At 59.4% G+C, this 16,511-nt stretch overlaps 2 protein-coding genes across 2 annotated transcripts in view; one reads left to right on the top strand and one right to left on the bottom strand.

Moving 5' to 3' along the window:
* Positions 1–10,996, bottom strand: part of CHAF1A (chromatin assembly factor 1 subunit A) — a 50,420-nt gene extending 39,424 nt beyond the window's left edge. The window contains exon 1 of the mRNA XM_011381918.2: positions 10,955–10,996. The gene's annotated coding sequence lies outside the window, so the exon portion shown is untranslated. The remainder of the gene's footprint in view (positions 1–10,954) is intronic.
* The window catches only part of SH3GL1 (SH3 domain containing GRB2 like 1, endophilin A2), a 29,305-nt gene that overhangs the window by 11,150 nt on the left and 1,644 nt on the right, over positions 1–16,511 (top strand). The window contains exons 2-9 of the mRNA XM_011381916.2: positions 12,446–12,514; positions 12,832–12,904; positions 13,758–13,901; positions 14,375–14,508; positions 14,662–14,820; positions 15,120–15,223; positions 15,785–15,909; positions 16,075–16,131. Coding sequence (XP_011380218.1) covers positions 12,446–12,514; positions 12,832–12,904; positions 13,758–13,901; positions 14,375–14,508; positions 14,662–14,820; positions 15,120–15,223; positions 15,785–15,909; positions 16,075–16,131 — 865 coding nt within the window. The remainder of the gene's footprint in view (positions 1–12,445; positions 12,515–12,831; positions 12,905–13,757; positions 13,902–14,374; positions 14,509–14,661; positions 14,821–15,119; positions 15,224–15,784; positions 15,910–16,074; positions 16,132–16,511) is intronic.

Here is a 16,511-nt window from a genome sequence, read left to right as displayed (position 1 = left end):
AGGCATGGAAACCCCAAGAATCCCCAGAATAAACGCAGCCCTGCCAACACCTTGGTCTTAGCTGCTGAGATCCGTTGGACTTCTGGCCTCTTTTAAGATTTTTGTGTTGTTTTAATGTCACATTGTGTTTTAGGTTTTGGGGTTTTTTAATCATTCCCCTCCCTACACTCCCCTTCTCCTTGGCAACCATCAGCCTGTTCCCTGCACCTATGGGCCTGTTTCTGTTTTGTTTATTCATTTGTTTTGTTTTTTTTAGATTCTACATATAAGTGAAATCCTGCAGTATTTGCCTTTCTCTGACTTACTTCATTTAGCATAACATCCTCTAGATCTATCCATGTTGTCACAAGTGGCCAGATTTCGTTCTTTTCTATGGCTGAGTAATATTCCATTGTATATACATATCACATCTTTTTTGTCCACTTAGCTATAGATGGACACTTATATTGCTTCCGTTATTAGTAATGGTGCCGTGAGCATAAGGGTGCATGTGTCTTTTTGTAGTAAGGTTTTGTTTTCTTCAGATAAATACCCAGAAGAGGAATTGCTGGGTCATGTGGCAGTTCTGTTTTTAATTTTTCAAAGAACCTCCAGACCGTTTTCCGTAGTGGCGGCCCCCATTCGCAGTCCCACCAGCAGAGCACGAGGGCTCCCTTTTCTCCACGTCCTCGACAGCACATGTTGTTTGCTGATTTATTGATGACGGTTATTCAGACAGGGGCGAGGTGACATCTCATTGTGGTTTGGATTTGCATTTCCCTGATGATTAGTGATGTTGAGCATTTTTTCATATGTCTGTTGGCCATTTGTATGTCTTTGGAGAAATGTCTAATCAAGTCCCCTGCCCATTTTTTCATTGGATTGCTTGAAGTTTTTTAGTATTTAGTTGTATGAGATCCATATATACTTTGGATATCAACCTCTTATGAGAGGTATCATTTGCAATCTCCTTCTATTCAGTAGGTTGTCTTTTCATTTTTCGATGTTTTCCTTTGCTGTGCAAAAACTATTTCGTTTGATGTAGTCCCATTTTATTTGTGTTTCCCTTGCTCGAGCAGACACATCCAAAAAGATAATGCTAAGAGCGACGTCAGCGTTCGCTGCCGGTGTGTTCTTCTTGGAGTTTTATGGTTTCAGGTCTTACAGTTACGTCTTTCATCCATTTTGAGTTTATTTTTTGTACGTGGTATTAGAGAGTGGTCTAGTTTCATTTTTTCCCCACATATCTGTCCAGTTTTCGCAATGCCACTTATTGAAGAGACTATCTGTACCCCATTGTATATCCTTGGCTCCTTTGTCATAGATTAGTTGGTCGTGTAAGTGAGGATTTTTTCTGGGCTCTCTAGTGTGTATGTCTGTTTTTATCTCAGTACCATACTGTTCTGATTATCGTACCTTTGTAGTACAGTTTGATATCAGGGAGTGTGATACCTCCCACTTTTTTTTTTTTTCCCCCACAAAATTTCCTTTGCTATTTAGGGTCTTTTGTGATTCCATATAAATTTTAAGATTAGGTCTAATTCTGAGAAGCATGCCATTGGCAGTTTAATAAGATTTCAATGAGTCTGTAGATTACTTTAGGTGGTAAGGACATTTTAACAATATTAATCCTTCTAATCCATGAGCAAAGTATATCCTTCCCTTCTTTTTGGTGTCTTCTAGGATGCGTGTTTTAATCAATAAGTTTGTGGTAAATTCGTTACAGCAGCCATAGGACACTCGTACAGGCCCGCGCTGTTCTACAGCCTTGTCCTGATAAAGGCTCTCAGAGCGACCTTGGAGAGGTGTGTGTGTCCGTGTGTGTGTCTCTGTGTCTCTGTGTGTGTCTAGTCTCTGTGTGTGTCTGTGTCTGTGTCTGTGTGTGTCTGTGTCCGCGTGTGTGTGTCTGTCCATGTGTGTGTCTCTGTGTCTCTATCTGTGTGTGTGTCCGTGTGTGTGTGTCTGTGTCCGTGTGTGTGTGTCTGTCCATGTGTGTGTCTCTGTGTCTCTGTGTGTGTGTCCGCGTGTGTGTGTCTGTGTCCGCGTGTGTGTGATCCTTCATCAGCTCCCGTCCCCAGCTTAATGACCGAAGTCAGCGAGAAAACCGGCCCGTTCTCTTTGCCGAGTGGACGCTCAGGCACCGTGCTAACAGCGGTGTTCCCTGCCGTCCTCAGTTACAGGGCTGCGGGCCAAAACTGAAAATGCAGAAGTGTCTCCCTGGTTCCAGGAATCTTGCCTTGGTGGTTTAAAGCTTGCGGACTGATAGGAAGCCCTCCACGGCCGTTTAATGTGACTCTGAAAACCGGCTCTGTTCGGATTTGATGCCAGAACCGCCACTACCCGTCTGACCCGGGCGCCGCCATTCGGGAGCAGCGGAGCGTGTCTCGACCTGTGTCCTGTGTCGGTTCTCACCCGCTCTGTAGAAAGTGTTCAGTGGTCCCCGAGCCTGATGGCACATTTCTTCCTACCACAGAGCCCAGAGGCTCACGCTGATGACCCTCCCACATCTTCGAAAGGGACACTTCAGAATCACGTCTAGCATTTGTTTCCAAGGCAGCCCTCGGTGCCCCTGTCCTCCGCATTGGCGCAAGCGCCCGTGTCCCCGTGTGTCTGCGTTTCCGCCCCTCGCGCCCTTTTCTCTTCCCTGTGTTTGATTCCAGTCCACCCTTCAGAGCCCAGTCCAGGGTCATCTCCTCGTGTGTCCTCTCTGCTTCCCTCCTCATGGGAATAAGTGGCTTCTCCCTGTCGATCCCTTATCAGAGGTCCTTACGTTATCATTTTTTTGTGTGCCTGTGTTATTAATCTTTTTTTTTCCTCTACTAACCTGGCACATGTAAATAGTAAATATTTATTGAATGAATAAGGGCAACTCTATCAAAATTGGGGATCTGGCCATCCAATGTTGACCCTAAACGTTTGCCGTAAAGCAGGAGAGTGTCCCAAACGCGCATGGTGGCTAAGCGTTTGAAATAGCGCTGGTACGGTGACCCAGGGTCCCTGTGACAAGCGCCCTGTAGGGAAGAGCCAGGGGTGGTTCATAGGGACATGACCAGGGCATTGGCTTTGAATCTCCACATAGGAAGGAGAGAGAGGAAGAGGGCGCAGGGCTCCCCAGGCAGGTGCCGGAGCCAGGCCCCGCCTGTCGTGTTCCCAGCCCTCACCCAGGAGCCTGGCGCGGCTGGCTGTGGGGTCGGCTGCCTGTGGGGTCGATCCTTCCGGGCGGTAGAAGCTTCCGCAAGTGCCAGGTGGAGACCCTGCTGCCAAACCCATGTCTTCTGGTGGAAAGAGATTCGAATATTCTTGTGGCTCCCAGCTCAGGAAGTGGCCACATCAGACGCGCACCGCATGGCACTGTGGCCGCGAGACCTGGGGAAGAGGGCAGGGCAGCTTTTCTCCTGCAAAAAGCGAAAGCAGAAGATGAAAAGCCACTGCTGCTGAGGGCGCCTCAAGCTAGCATCGCACAGCCACCGGGGCCCTCGTGCCCAGGCTGCGAGCTCGGCTCCTTGAAGCGACATGCACCGTCTGCAAGAGAGGGCAGGGCGTCCCAGGACGGCCAGTGGGCCAGGTTGTGTGGTGGAGGAGGAGACTCGCGGTGCCCAGGTTGGACGGGGCAGCATGTGTGCGCCGAGCGCTGCCCGTCACCCTGCAAGCCCAGCCGTGTCACCTCTTGTTTCATGCCTCACAGTCACCCACCCACAGATGTACGTGGTGCGGGGGGTTCCGGGCGTCGGGGTGAGACCCCCTCACTGAGCCCTGGGGCCCTTTGGTCCCACGGAGAGCGCGCAGTCGGCCATGCTGGCACAGCATGTGCATGTGTCCCGGCGTGGGGGGCGACATGCGTGTGGAAGTGCGAGTCCCTCGGAGGAGGGCCACCAGCGTGTCGTCCTCCCCCTGACAGAAGGGCTCACGCCAGACTGTTTGCACCACCCGCCACCCAGCCACTCGGCAGACCCCACCCACGCCACAGACCCCCACCCGCTCACGCCTCCTTGCCCGGTTCCCACTCCGGACGGTGTCACGCAGCCGATGGCAGGCTCGTGTTTGTGGGGCAGATCACACCCGAGCCCCACAGCACACCGTCGTCGTCACCCCACTTTACAGCTGAGGAAACAGAGGCCCAGAGGAGTGCACATTCTTGCTTAAAGGCACAGCCAGACGGGCAGAGCCAGCCCCAGTCCCCATTCTGTGATCCGGGCCCCCTCTGCTCCCCAGCGTCCAGCAGTGCCTTGGGGCCTCGGGCACACCTTTGTTTTGGAGAGACAGAGCTGCTGGGCCACGGGGTCTGCACTCGGGTATTTATGTATCATCTCAACGAGGAGTGATCCCCCGAGCACCTACTGGGTGCCCAGCGTGCTGCCCTGCAAACTCTGTCACTGTGGCCAATACTGCTGCCGACGATGGGGATTTAGTGTTTGGGGACAGTGTATTTGGGGTGGGGAGGCGAGGCTGGCCCCAGTGGAGTTGCTGGGATGACGATGAGCCTTGGTGGGGGGAGGAGGAAGAGGACCCCCTGAGAACTGTACTTCTCCGCCTGCACCTGAGGGGGTTGCAGTCTGGGTTTGCCCCCACCTCTGGAGCCCGAGCAGAGATGTGAGCGAGCCTGTGTCCGATCCTGTGTCCATACGGCCTGAGTGCGCATCCTCAGGAAGGGAAGGCCCGCCCACTGATGGCTCTAGGGTGGTAGCAGCGGGAGACAGGAGCACTTTGCCCCAGCGCCCACCTGGAACTGCCTGCCCGGCCCTGGCAGCTCCCTCCTCCTTGGCCCTATCGGCTTCCTGGTCTGTGCGCTGAGCTTTGACGGCGATTCTGAGATTCCTTGCAGCTGCTGGTCTCCAGCCGGCACTGCAGTGTAGAAGAGCAAGTGTCCCTAGACATGACAGTGCGGCGTGCAGGGCGACAGCACGCTGGCGTCTGACACGTGGCCCTGGCACTCAGCGCCCATCACTGACCCACGGTGAGGGCCGGTGTGCTGCGCCGAGCACTCCCGGGATCGTGACCTGCCCAGGTGCTGTTGGCAGCCAGACCTGAAGAAACTGGTCTCGGTGACTGAGCCACCATGGCCATGAGTCACTTGTCAGCTGAGCCTGTTGTCACCACCTGGTGTGACAGGTGAACAGTGGAACCAGGTGAGGACACATTCCTCAATGCCCACTCAGAGCTGCTGCCTGGGGCTGTCTGGGGTGGGGGCAGCACCCAGGCCACACCACCCTCCCCCGTGAGCCACAGGGCACCTAAGTGTGTCCCAGCTCCAGCCGGGTGTGTTTTCAGGCCTTTCGGTTCGGTCTTCAGAGCCTGTGTGCCTGTCGGCCTTCCTTTCCTGTGTCCTGTGCTCCCACACCACAGACATGTCTCTTCCAGGGGCTTCCTCTTGATAAGAAACCAGCCTGCTTGGGGGGTGGGGTCCTCTGGGTGTAAGCCAACCCGGGCCTGACTTCCCCAGATTTGTGGTCTTTTGCATATTTTCCTGAACCTTTGCTCTCTGGTGTGGGAGCCAGCCATGGGCAGAGTATGGGCAGAGAGCGGAGAACTGGACTGGCAGCCTCTGGCCAGAGTGCCCGCTTAGCTCGAACTTTCCATAAGCAAGCAGCGTAAAGGAAAGTTTGGGTAGGGGAGTGCTGTCACGCAGCCAGCCCTTGAGGCCCCTGCCCTCCCAGAGCTCAGCCACCATGGTGTGTTGGGATGAGGTCAGGCCCCTGTGCGGTCATGTCAGCTAAGCGCTCCCCGAGTCTCAGATGTCATTCTGAGCGAGAGAGCGGCAGTGACAGTCCAGCAGAGGAGGCCGTCAGGCAGTGGGGTGAGCTAGGTGCCTTGGCAGAGCAGAAAACAGAACCTAGCCCAAGGCAGGGTCCAAAGGGAGCAGGGGCTTGAGAGAAGGTACCAGGAGTGACCACTAGGTCACTCCTGCTTAGGTAAGGAGGTAGGCGATGGAGAATCAGGAAGGCTTCCTGGAAGGGACGGCTTCTTCTTAGCTAGGCCTTTAAAAATGGAAGGGGAATTAGAGACGGGGAGACAGCATTTGCGTTCCGAGAGGCAGGGCCCTGGGCTTTGAGGTCGGTCAGGTGCTCACCCTAGCTCGTTATCGTTGGGGTGCTCGTCACCCCTCACCGAGACTGGTACTGGGCACCTGCAGCCTCTTGAGCAGCAGGCTGTGGTCACAGCGTCTGACGCAGAGGTCGTCCTCGTGCCTCCCAGAGGCCAGGCAGCTCTGTGCCCCACAGGACTTCCAAGTCCTGTTGCCCACTCCTTCCTGAAAGGCTTCTCTTGCGTCAGCTTTGCCGTCGGTAACAGATGAGTTTGCAGAAACAGCGTATCGCTTCTGCACATAAGTGCAGCAGATCCCGCTGCCGGCCGCCTGGACGGTGAGCCCGGCCCGCTGCCAGTCGTGCGGGGCTGGGCGCCCTGCCAGGCAGGCCCCGGGGGATGTATCACCTCATTTGTGTGTGGGTTGGGTGTTTCTTTTTATAAGTTTTCATGTGAAATTGATTTTCCCAGTTAAGTGACGTGCCACACTCCTGCCTCATCCCCAAGCTGAGAAATTAAAGTGCATGAGGCCTGTCAGTGTCTGTCCAGGGACTTAAGCTCTAGTGAGAGATCCACATGTGACTCGTTCCTCGGGGACGAGCCTCAGTCCGTCGCTGGCATCTCAGTTGGGGGTAGAACCCTCTCACTGCCCAGGGTGCTGGCTTGGGTCAGGCCTGCTGCCAGGGGCTGGGGGTGTGGCCTTGCCCTGTCTGGGACACTCCTGGCCAGGCAGGGCCCAGTCTCCTAGGGGCCCTTGCTCATCCTTAGTCAGCTCCCTCGTGCCCCAGCACCTTTCCAGGCCTGGGCAGTCTCTGAAAACGAGGAAGCAGATCAGAGGGCGGGGCAGCCTTTGGAGTGCCTGATTTAAGACTCGGAGACCAGTTACTTCACCTGTTTGTCTTGGTGTCGCATGCACACCAAGACATACGTAGACATATACACTACACTGCCTGGCCTTGGGCAGCGGGTCTTAGTTGTCCCATTTATAAGGTGGAGACACTTGCCCAGAGGCTGCAACTGGGCCACATGGGCTCTGAAGGTCTTGGCTGGCTCTGTCCCTTCCCGTTGGGGTTTTTAGGAATGACAAAAGGGCTAACAAGGCAGCAGGTCCAAGAAGCTGTGTAGTTTCTGCTGCGTCTCACAGAAACATTGAGGTTCTGGGACCCCTTCTCAGCTCCGCCGGGCTGGCTTCCCACTGCAAACCGTAAGTGCTTCATTCAGAAGCCAGCTTTCCTCAGCTGAGAGAACATGGAGCCCTCCCAACCCCCAGTGGGGCCCCCACCTTCCCCAACTCCGAGGTTAACCAGGGCACTGGTTAGCCATGAGGGAGCAGTTTTCGTTAAGTGCTTCTGCTTCCTCTTGGGAAGCTGGCTGGCGTCTGAGTGGGAATCTCAGGGCAGCCAGTCCTTAGAGTTGGACCTGGGCCAGTGCTCTCGGTCATAGATGAGGAAGTAGGGAGGGTCCCCAGAGGGGCCGGAACTAGGGTACCTGTTGTCCTGACCCCAGGCCACCGCCCACCACAGCGTGTAGGGCGGATGCCCAGGGCCTAGCCTCTGGGCCACCGGGCCACAACTCAGCCTGTCTCTCCCGCCACCATCCACGGGCAGGGCAGGCCGGGCAGGGTGTGGGTTCCTTGTCACCCCGTCTGCAAGGACCCCTGAGTCACCAGGGGCAAGGGAGGGAGGCACATCCCTCGAACAGGGCTGAGGCCAAGGCCCCTTGCAGCCACCTGTGTCTGCCCAGCCCCCACTCCTCTGGCCCTGTGGTCACATGTGCCCCTAGCTCCGGGCCCTCTCGTGCTATCGTGCTGCATTCTGTTAGCCGCTCCTCTGGGAGGTGAGGAAGGAGCCCGGGCACAGCCCACACCCGCTTCGACCCTGTCCAGGGCATGCGTTCGTGCGGGCGGGGGGCCAGCCACAGTTGGCCCGCAGGGCAATTTGGGTGTAGAGCATTGGGCCCACCAGTCAGACGGTATCCGTCCCTCCCACACATGGTGCCGGGTGACAGCAGAAAGCAACACATGGGGACCTTGTGCCCTGGGAGCTTGCCATCGGTTACTGGTGCTGGGGCCGAAGGTTCTGGACAGACCGGCGAGGAGGTCGCCCAGGGGTCCAGGGGAGGAAAATGATGTGAGTGTGAGCCGGGGGTGGGGGGCGGGCAGAGGGGCTTCTGGGATCTCACAGGGGCCCTCATGAAGGTTTCGGTATTTAAAGCTAGTGTCACAGTCTGGGGTCTCATCAGGAAAACAGTGTGACGGTGACATGAGGGCTGGACCAGGCACTCGTGGAGGTCTGGTGACTTTGCCGTCAGCAAAGAAAAATTGTTCCTTTCAGCCCATGTCTGCAGGGGCAGTTTTCTCTGTGCTCACCCGGAGGGACCCCTGGCTTTAGGTATGGGGACCTGCAGAAGGAGGCCAGAGCGTGAAGCCGGACCTCAGTCATGTCTCAAGGAGCTTTGTCATCTGCTCGCCACTCCATCCTAATGGTCACTTCGTGATTGTCTTTCACCCGCCATCACCTCTCCCTCGAAAGTCAGTTCTTTCCAATGGCCGGTACCCACTTTGCTCCCAGTGCCCGAGCCGTTTCCAGCTCAGACTCTTGCATTAAGCCAAACGGGTGACTCTGAGAGGACTTTTCTTGTTTACGGGTTTCCCCCTCATCTCGACAGCGCATGCCAGGCGGGGAAGCAGCAGCTGAGGCTTCACGTGGCAGTCAGCTTAGCGCCGTGCAGACAGAAAGCATGGATCCCCCTGGGCCGGCCCCACTGGAGGAGCTGGGAGCCAGGCAGTCCTGCGATGCGTGTGTGTCAAGAGGCGGGTGGGCTTGAGCCGCCCTGAGATGTGACCTCAATGGCTGGTGCTGCTTGTGGCAGAAAACTACCTAGACTGAGAGAGGCCGGGTCTGACTAAGGCCCCTGTGCCAGACTTCTCCACAGCGACAGCCAGCCCCCCTCCCTTCCCACACCCCCCACCCCAGGTGGGAGACCCCACAGCTGCCTCGTACCTGCAGCCTGGGGGACTTGAGGGTTCTGCTTTTGAGCTGGTTTCTCAGCCACCAGCCCCAGACCCCAGCACCTGCCCTCTCTGCTGAGAGAAGGCCTTGGGCTTCCCTCTCCTGCTGCTGCTGTCAGAACTGACTTCCCAGCAAACCCGGGACACACTGCGCACGCTGTGTCTGTGGGCCGTGTCTGCCCCTTGGGGCCTGAGCCGATGGTCACGGTGCTCAGTTTGGGGTTTCCACCTATAGAGTAACTTTAGAAGCTACTTCCTGGCTGATTATTTCCACCACTCCCGTTCACAGAGCTGCTTTCTAAACTTTTAGCTTTGATCTGAGGTAAAGAGGAAACGTGCCGGGAGGCGTGAAGGGCACCAGCAAACCCCGGGTTGTTTTGGAGTTCCCATTGCGGCGGAGGGAGTTCTGACTCGGGGACACCTCCCTCTGCGGGTTTAACAGGGGGTGAGGACTTACTCCTTCGGTCAACTCAGTGTCTACTGGGGGCTGTGATGGAGTGGGCTTCTCCCTGGCCCCCAGGGCCTGTCTTCCTGCTCACCGTCTCCTTGGGTTGAGGCTTGATGTCCACCCTCTGGTTTCTCCCGGCTGGGCTAGGAGGGTGGCACCTCTCTGTCACCCCTAAGGGTAGTGGCCTGGCCCCACGCCTCTGGCCTTCACCCTTGGGCCCTGTGGGCGCTCTGAGCTGCCTGCAGCCAGTGTCGCCCTCGCCAGCAAGCATTTCATAATCGAGCCACTCACAAGGGCCCTGGCTTTGGAAATCGTCCTGCATATCCTGGTGACACTGGGGGCCATTGAAGGTTTCTGGGCAGGGATGGACATGTCGAGAGCAGGAGGCTTTGGTGCAGCTGGTGCACTGCCTGTTACCTCTCCAGAAGCACACTTGGCTCACTTTTCCAGAAAGAGTTTGGTTAGCCAAAAAGCGCACCGCCCACGTCTGCCAGCGTCTGAGTCGGGCCTGGGAGCACAAGCAGACAAAGGAGATCGAGAAGGCGGCAGCTTCGTGTGTCGGCCGGGCCCTGCCCGTGTCGTGGGCTGTCTGAGTCACGACACAGGAGACCGTAATGGAAACCCGAGGGGTTGCTCCGAGCTGTTTGGCACGTCCCTCCAGATGGCAGGAGGCTAGCAGGGAGGGGTGCAGCTGCGCCTCGCTCCCCACCCCCTGCCGTCATCCCAGCTCAGGAATTCCTCAGCCCTGCCCAGGGTCATCACGGTTGCCTCCTGGGGCCTCTGCAGTGGGGCGAGGTCTGACGCCTCCCCAGGCCTCGGAGGCCCCACGCCCTTCCGCCTGGGCCCTGCGCAGGCCCCAAGCTTCACCCCATTCCATCGCTGACCAGTCCTCCAGGACAGGGCACGGCACAGGGTGGACCAGCCAGTCTGGCAGGCCTGGTCGCAGCTCACAGTCCCTCCACGTACAGCTCCACGGCCTTTAAATTCGGCCGTCTCTCAGCCCTCGGTTTCCTCATCTGTAATTGGGCGTACTGGACCCTGCAGTGCCATCAAGTAATGTGACAATAAATGACATCATGCCTACACAGAATGTGCCTACACAGTACCTGGCTCACAATGGACCAGGAACGGTGGCCCTTGCGCCCCCAAACTTGCATCTCAAGCAGAAGACCCTCTTCCAGGCTGGCCCTGCTCTGCCTGCTGGGAACCTACCCGTCTGCTGAGGTCCAGTGTGGCCAGCGCCAGGCTGTGTGGCCCGTCTGGCCACGGCCACATCCTGCTGCTGAGCTGGCATGCTAACACCTCCCTGCGGCTGTCACTGCGTTCCTCCCTGCGTCGCTGTTACTTCTGACGTTACTTCTGACGTTTCTGTCTCCCTCACCGGAGAGGCACTCCTTGGGGCCACGACAATCTCCGAGGCCTTGCGTACTGTCCTCCTGCCTCAGGCGTGACTCGTCACATTGCAGGGCCGGTGGCTAGGCCTGAACCCTTGAGGCCCTCCGGCTCCCGGGCCGCTGTCTCCGGCTCTCCAGACTGCCCACGAGCGACTCCGCGTCTCCGTGTCTGGTCCCCTTACCTCTGAGGAGGGGGCTGCTCTGTAGCCCGCTGTAGGCAGGGTCACCGTAGCACACTCCCCGAGGGCCAGGGAGAAGTCAGACAGGCGGAGGGCAGGTAGGGAGGCTGTGCCCAGACCCTGGCCCGGGCCAGGAGAGGACAGGGGGCCCAGTAACCCAGTCATCGAGTGCCGCGCATGGCCACCCAGAGTACAGTGGCTAGATGAGGCACAGGCACGCTGGGCAGGAGGCGTGGCACCCCCATCCCCGCGTTGCGGCCCCAGGCACCCTGAGTGCCAGCTCCCTCCTCCCCCTCTGCCTCCCCTTCGTCCTCCCCCTCCTTCCTCCTTCCCCCCTCAGCAAAGTACACTGTCTGCTCGGTCACGGAGCCTGTACTCCGTCCTGTCCGTTCTCTGGGTCACGTCGATCGGGTTTCACAGCCGAGATGACACAGCGCCGTGGCCCCACTCGCGGGATCCAGCTCATTCCTCCAGCTGCTGCCCAGTGGTCACTGCAGACGCGCCTGCCAATGAGGGGTGGCCGTCATCCAGCGCCCCTGGGCAGAGGCTTCTCCTTCCTGTTCCCCGCTTTGCTTCTCCGGTGGCTGTTCACAGTCTCTTCTGGGGACTGTCCCACTGCACATTCTCTCCTGTGTGTCAGAGTCCTCGCCGCTCTTCAAAGGCGGCCAAGGTCCAGAACGCTAGAGAGCGTTGGTCCCTCAGCGGGTGGCCGAAGCGGGCAGGGCCCTTCCTGGGAGAGCCGCCCCTTTCAGCGCCCTCGGCCCGGAGGGTGCGATCTCGAGCACCTGCTTCCCAGCTCAGCCGAGAAGCGTCCCCGCCAGGCAGCAGACTCACTTCCCTCTCTGGTAACCACCGAATTTGAGAACGTTCTGTTTTACCATAAGCAGAAGAAGCGAAACCATCCCGTGAAACACAGCGGAACACCCCAAAACACCTAGGGGAGGCCAGGGTCTTTCCTCGTGAATTCGCTAGCAGAAGCTGGGGGGCAGCTTCTGCCTCTCTCGTGAGGTTCCCTAGGGCATGGTGTGTGACAGAGCATGCCTGGCAGCTCCAGGTGGTGACAGTCCCGGTCTGGGCCCTGCACCAGCCCCAGTACCTTCTCCACCCCCCCACACAGTGGCCCCCCACACCCGTGCCCACCTCCCTCCCGTACCCCCAGAGTGTGGCCACGTCGAGAACCACTGACTTGCAGGGGCACATGGACCCATCTGTTGAAGGAGTGTGTGGATTTGGAGCCAGGACCTCACTCGGCCACCTGTCTTGCCATCGGTGGCCGACTTCATCCCGGGGAAGCCGTCGTGCGTGTTCTGACCCCCCCACCCTCCCACCGGCGGTGGACATGGCTGGAAGGAAACCTGGGGCTTCCTCTTTCTCTCCTGAGACTCACACTCTTCCTCCTCTTTCTGTCCCCCAGCTGGTCAGCGAGAAGGTCGGAGGGGCCGAAGGGACCAAGCTTGACGATGACTTCAAAGAGATGGAGAAGGTAACGGGAGAGGTGGTGTGCCCCTTGAGGCTGGCGCTGTTTACCGGGCCCTCTACAGACCCAGTTCTGACAGCCGGGGCCAGGGAGGCACAGGAGGATGGACTGGACAGGTAGCAGGCTCCCCCGGCCCTGGCAGGCAGCGACGAGGGCGCTGTGCTGAATGATGAGAGGCCAGGCAGCGCCAGAGCAGCGGTAGTTCCTGTGCGAGCTCTGAGGCTGGCAGGGGCTGGGGGCTGGGGCAGGGGGTGTCAGGGGCCTGTGGTTGGCCTTGGGCGCCCTGGTGGTTTCGAAACCCCACATGCTGCCTCTCTTTACAGAAGGTGGATGTCACCAGCAAGGCCGTGGTGGAAGTGCTGGCCAGAACCATTGAATACCTGCAGCCCAACCCAGGTAAGGGCGCCAGCTAGCTGCAAGGGGTCTGCCCCGACTCCCCAGCGTCCCTGCCTCATTCAGGACTCGCCTGGTTACCAGAGCATCAGCGGGGAACGTCAGGGCTCACAGAACTGAAATGCCCGGGGGCCGGCAGATTTCAGGCACGGCCAGGTCTGGGGGTCCAGAGGTGCCCTTTCTACGTTCGCGCGTTTCCTTGCTGCTTTCTTCGTCTGACGGCTTTCAGCCCTCCTGTCGGTCCTAGCCTTAAGTCACCCTGACAGCTAACAGCCCCGTTAATCAGGTGCCTCTCCCTCGTCTGTCGGGCCCCAGCCACACTCCCGCCCTTGGAGCATGCAGTGGGGTCTCCTAGGGTGACAGAGAAGCAGGGGCCTTTCCTTGAGGAAAATCCAAACCCTGGTTCCTGTAGCAGGAGGCAGTGGACGCGGGACAGGCAGCAGACCCAGGCCTGTCCCTGGCGGCCCGCGGTGGACAGACGCGAGTGGGCAGAGGCGCGGGCACAGCTCCTCCCCCACCCCGGGCAGAGACTGCGCCTGGAGTGCCTGTCCACACCCATACCTGCCCACTACCACTTCTCTGGGGTGCTGCTCCCCAGGCCAAGGTTGGAAGGGTCATGCCCTAGGATGAGGTGGCCCACTGCCCGTGATCCTTAGTGGCCAACGAGAACAGGGAGGGCAGGCCCACTCCCGTGGCCTGGTCGTCAGCAAGCGTGGCAGCTAGGCACCTCGGGCCAGGGGAGCTCTTTGGGAATAAGTAGGCCCTGGGGGCAGCCAGCCGGCAGTGCTGGCCAAGTGCAGGCCATGTGGCTCCTGGAGAGATCGCCCACGTGCTCACCCGGCCCATTCTATTCCAGCCTCAAGAGCCAAGCTGACGATGCTCAACACGGTGTCCAAGATCCGGGGGCAGGTGAAGAGCCCCGGCTACCCGCAGTCGGAGGGCCTGCTGGGCGAGTGCATGATCCGCCACGGGAAGGAGCTGGGCGGCGAGTCCAACTTCGGTGAGGGCCCGGCAGGGTGGCGTGGGGAGGTGGCCAGGCTGAGGACCAGAGGACCAGAGCTTCCCCACAGTGGCGAGGAGGGCACATCCCTCAGTGGCGCCGGTCTCTTCTAGTGCTGGTTAGTCCCAGGACGAAGGCAGCTGAGGCTCCTGAGGACCCTCTGTTCCCTGCACAGGGGAGTGGGGGTCCCAGCCCCACCTGGGTGCCCAGGCTGAGGGACGGCCCCCGGTGCCATGGCTGGTGCAGAGCAACCCAGGTTCCTCTCAGAGCACGAGAGGACAGACTGCTCGACTCCCGTCACTGCCAGTCTCCGGCCAGTGTGGCTCAGATTTAGGCTTTATGGTCACTTGCTCTGAATTCTCTTCCCAGTCCTTGGCTCTAGGGTGTGGGGCTGCTTAGGAGTTGGGGTGTCTTGGCTCCGAAAGCCAAGGCCTCTTGTGACGGTTTGTCCCCTCACCCCTCCTCTTCCACAGGCGACGCCCTGCTGGACGCGGGGGAGTCTATGAAGTGCCTGGCCGAGGTCAAGGACTCCCTGGATATAGAGGTCAAGCAGAACTTCATCGACCCCCTGCAGAACCTGTGCGACAAAGACCTGAAGGAGATCCAGGTACGCCCCCAGCACGCCCTCGGGGGTCCCTCCGTCCTGGGTCCCGGCTTGGCCACCACACACGCTCGCAGTGGGAAGGGACGCATGATGTTGGGACGGCCCCCCCGGAGGTCCCGGGGCCAGCTGCCGGTGTGACCCTCACCTCGCCCCCAGCACCACCTGAAGAAGCTGGAGGGCCGCCGCCTGGACTTCGACTACAAGAAGAAGCGGCAGGGCAAGATCCCCGACGAGGAGCTGCGCCAGGCCCTGGAGAAGTTCGAGGAGTCCAAGGAGGTGGCCGAGACCAGCATGCACAACCTCCTGGAGACCGACGTACGTCTCTGCTCCCGGGGCCACCCTGGGGAGCCCCTAAAACGAGCCCAGCGGGGGCTCAGTGCCTGCTTGGGGCGTGAAGGGAAGGAAGAGGGAATGAGAACCAGAGGGGAGCAGTGACCAGCTCCCTGAAGCCTTGGGGTCTCTTTCGAGCCCTTCACCCTCCTCCAGCTGCAGCTGAAGGGTCAGCTCGGCCCCTGTTCCTGGAGCGGTCTGGGAAGGGGCCCCGCAGGAGGCAGCCTGGAGGCGGGGGCCAGAGGGGGGCCTCTCTTCAGTCCTGCTGCTCTGCTCGCTTGCAGATCGAGCAGGTGAGCCAGCTCTCGGCCCTGGTGGACGCCCAGCTGGACTACCACCGGCAGGCCGTGCAGATCCTGGATGAGCTGGCCAACAAGCTCAAGCGACGGTGAGCCCCTTCCTGCTCCGTGCTGTGGGGCTTCCTGAAACCTGGAGTCGCTACTGCAGATTCCCAGGCGGTCCCTGGACGCCCCGTGCACCTCCTCCCACAGCCCAGTGCTGCTGGGAACGGCTCCAAAGCCTGGGGGCTGGCTTTTCATAAACTCTCCAGGCTGTGTGGGTGGGAGTCGGGGTCGCAGGAGGGAGCAGGACCTCTTCTGGCTCGTCCTGGTCCCCAAAGGAGAGGGCTAGAGTGACCCGAGGGTGGGAGGCAGTCTGGGGTGGGGAGGTCTACCCCTCCTCCACTTTCGGTCTCCTGCACGCACTTGGGGCAGAAAAGGGGAGCCTTGGGTAGCAGTGGTTCCCTGGTGGGGCCAGGTGGGATTCCATGGGACACAGCCAACTGGCCCGAGTCTGGGGGGCCGGCCTGGGGAGTCTCCTCACAGCTTCCCCAGGGCTCCCCGCCCACGTGGCAACAGCACCAACAGCTGGGGGGCAGGTTCCTTGGCCTTGGCACTGAGAGCTCAGGAACAGGCCGTATGGCTGCTGACACCCGTGCCTTCACCGGCAGGATGCGGGAAGCCTCTTCACGCCCCAGGCGGGAATACAAGCCCAAAGCCCGGGAACCCTTCGACCTGGGAGAGCCTGAGCAGTCCAACGGGGGCCTCCCCTGCGCCCCCACCCCCAGCCTCACAGGTAACAGCCAGCGAAGGGCTGCGCGGCCCTAGGGCCTAGCCACTCTCTCCAGACCGTGGGGCTGGGTAGCCCCCACCCTCCCTCTGCGAAAGGGACCCCGGGATGGGACCAGCCACCACCCCGGAGCTCTCAGCTCACCTCCCTCTGTGCTCTGTCTGTGAGCAGCTTCGTCGTCCTTCCGATCTTCCGACAAGCCCATCCGGACCCCCAGCAGGAGCATGCGTGAGTGTCCCCTGCCTCGGTATACAGCACTGCCTTTGTCTGTTCTGGAAGGCTCTTTTCACTCCCCTTCTCCGGTAGAAGTGGGTGCCCGCTGTGGTCAGTCCTCCCAGCCCCTCGCGAGCCGGGAAGGAGCCGGGCACCAGGTGGCCTATCCCTGCCTTTCTGGGCCTTGGCCTCCCCGTGTACACAGGGCACCCACCGGCTCCAGGCTGAGTGGCACCCTGAGGGCAGTAGGCCCTGTCATCCTAAATCCACTGGGCATTCCCCACTCCTCCCACGAGCGTGGTGGTGACCTCTCGTACAACCCTTGCCATCTTCATGTCACTTGCTCCCTCCCCGCAACCCAGGGAACAAGACAAAGGAGTGGCTCTCCTTGGGGA

This window comes from Pteropus vampyrus, unplaced genomic scaffold (genome assembly GCF_000151845.1).
Source record: "Pteropus vampyrus isolate Shadow unplaced genomic scaffold, Pvam_2.0 Scaffold459, whole genome shotgun sequence".
NCBI lineage: Eukaryota > Metazoa > Chordata > Mammalia > Chiroptera > Pteropodidae > Pteropus > Pteropus vampyrus.
The sequence above is the reverse complement of the archived record's forward strand: the minus strand, read 5'-3'. Positions and strand labels throughout refer to the sequence as shown.